General features: G+C 50.2%; 1 protein-coding gene across 1 annotated transcript; it reads left to right on the forward strand.

Annotated features, from left to right (window-relative positions):
* The first annotated feature begins 1225 nt into the window (after positions 1-1225).
* On the forward strand, positions 1226-1855 carry LOC124668505 (putative glycine-rich cell wall structural protein 1). Its single transcript, XM_047205630.1, has one exon. The coding sequence runs from the start codon at positions 1311-1313 to the stop codon at positions 1527-1529; it is 219 nt and encodes a 72-aa protein (XP_047061586.1). The 5' UTR covers positions 1226-1310; the 3' UTR covers positions 1530-1855.
* The last annotated feature ends 368 nt before the right edge of the window (positions 1856-2223 follow it).

The raw sequence follows: 2223 nt of genomic DNA on the forward strand, positions 1-2223 counted from the left end.
GTAATGGATTGTTCGCACTTGTTATGGATTGTAATAATGGACATTGCTATGCATGAACTATGTGGACTCTATGTAACGGATTGTATGCATGAACTATGTGTGCTCGATGTATTTGTGGTGTTGTTGATGTGTTTGGTGATCTTATGTTGATATATATGTTATATATGCTATATTTGTGAAATGCAATATTTGAAATGCGGTGGATAATTGAAAAATAGCAAAAAAATGAAAAATCAGGCCCCTTTGCCGTGTGTGTGCACACGGCAAAGGACATTTGGTCTCTTTGCCGTGTGCACACGCACGGCAAAGGGGCCACGTGTCGCCAACCTGTGCTCTCGGGAGCTCACGGGGCGTGCCCGCATGGGGCTTTCCGTGCGTGGCGAGAGCAAGGCCGCACGGCAAAGCTTCGCACGGCAAAGAATTTCGGCGCACGGCAACGCTGGGCGCACGGCAAAGAATTTCGGCGCACGGCAAAGCAACGGCGCACGGCAGCGCTGGCAGCGCACGGCAAAGACGCCTCGCACGGCAGCGTTCGCAGCGCACGGCAGAGATGGCGACGCACGGCAAAGGGCTTTGCCGTGCAGTCTCTGCATGCGCACGGCAAGGTGGCTTTGCCGTCGAAGACGTTGCCGTGCAAACTTTGCCGTGCGTGCACGCACGGCAAAGCCTTTGCCGTGCGTATAAGCCTCTTTGCCGTCCAAAGCCTCGCACGGCAACGGCTTCTTTTCCCGTAGTGAGGCTCTGTGGACCTACACCGCTTTGTCACTGTTTTGTGTCGTAAGCAGGACACATCAGCAAATGACGCATTGCATGTGCACGCTCCGCTCAAGTGCTCCGCTAGCCAACAAAAAGAATGTGAAAATGTTTTAAACGTAGCACATTTTTCTATCTATTTAAAAATAAATAAAAGAGCTCTCAGTAGATGCAAAGTGAGACGGGGAGCCCGATAGATCCACTTGCCTCTGTTTCTCTTCTTTTTATGCGAGCTCAGCTCACTACTCTTTGCCAATAAAACCCTGCATTGTACAACAATAAAACTAATGAACGTAGCACTTGGCAGTAGCCCTTCAAAAGGTTTTCTTAAACCTGTTGTCATCTTCGTCGACTAGTCGCAGGTCCGGTTGCAGAAATATTTCCATGCCCGTAGAGCCAGATCAAAAGATTGTAAAGGCCATAGAATAATTCAATTTACCTCTATAAAGCCAGACCCCCCCATAGGCGAATAGCTCACACACACCACTCTCACAGGCACCTACCAGACACTCTCGCCTGCGTTTCTGTTCCGGTGGGTGTTGTGCGCCTGCGACGCCATGGATGGGCAGGATGACGGTCAGAGGAAGAAGGCCCATGGGAACCCGCACCCCAAGAGGGGCAACATCATCAAGACCATCATCACGGACTTGACCGGCGGCGGCGGGGACAGCAAGAAAAGCCCCGGCACCGCCACGAGCCCCGCTCCCGGCGGCGGCGGCGGCGGCGGCGGCGGCGCAAAGGACAACACCGGCAACGGCGGCGGCTCCTACTACTAGCGATCGAGTATGGTGCGTAGCTGCAAGCTGCGTACGAACGTACGTACGACGGAGATATGATGGTTAGTTTGTGCTTGTGCTACCCTGTGGACTGCTGAAATAATGCTTCTCGTTGTACAGTACATTATAGCTAGGGACGTTGGGGGTAAGTGTACGACTGGCGGTGTATAAACATATGAAGATCGATCGAGGCGTTGTGTAACTTAATTGTGTTCCGTTGTTCTTGATTACTCGTATTGTGCAGTCATGGAGTAACAGGTCTCCGCCGGGCTTATGAGTATAAAAAGTTTGGATCTATAGGTGGATCTTAGCCCCCTTTATTCATACTGAATGAGCGGTTCTTGTTCTTTTTGAGCTTAGCTATAGGTTCGTCTGTTCTGTTCTTTTGGAGGGCTCGTCTGTTATTGTTCTTTTTTGCGGGCTTACTGCTGACCTGCGGTTGTTGTTGACGCGTACGGAGTACTTGTGAAGGATTTGATCGATCGTTGTTCGACTTCTACACCATTATTAGTGTTTACGCATATTGCCAAACGCATCTCTGTATATGAATCATCCGATCGAGGGGCCCCCTTACATTTTATTCTCTGAACAATGAACAATGAAAGGATGAATATTTGCCTATCTCAACTAGGATGTCAAGCGGCGCGGGACGAGGGCAGATTTTTCTGCCTAGACCTGTACTAATTCCGATTGA

This window comes from Lolium rigidum, chromosome 6 (assembly GCF_022539505.1).
Source record: "Lolium rigidum isolate FL_2022 chromosome 6, APGP_CSIRO_Lrig_0.1, whole genome shotgun sequence".
NCBI classification, from domain to species: Eukaryota; Viridiplantae; Streptophyta; class Magnoliopsida; order Poales; family Poaceae; genus Lolium; species Lolium rigidum.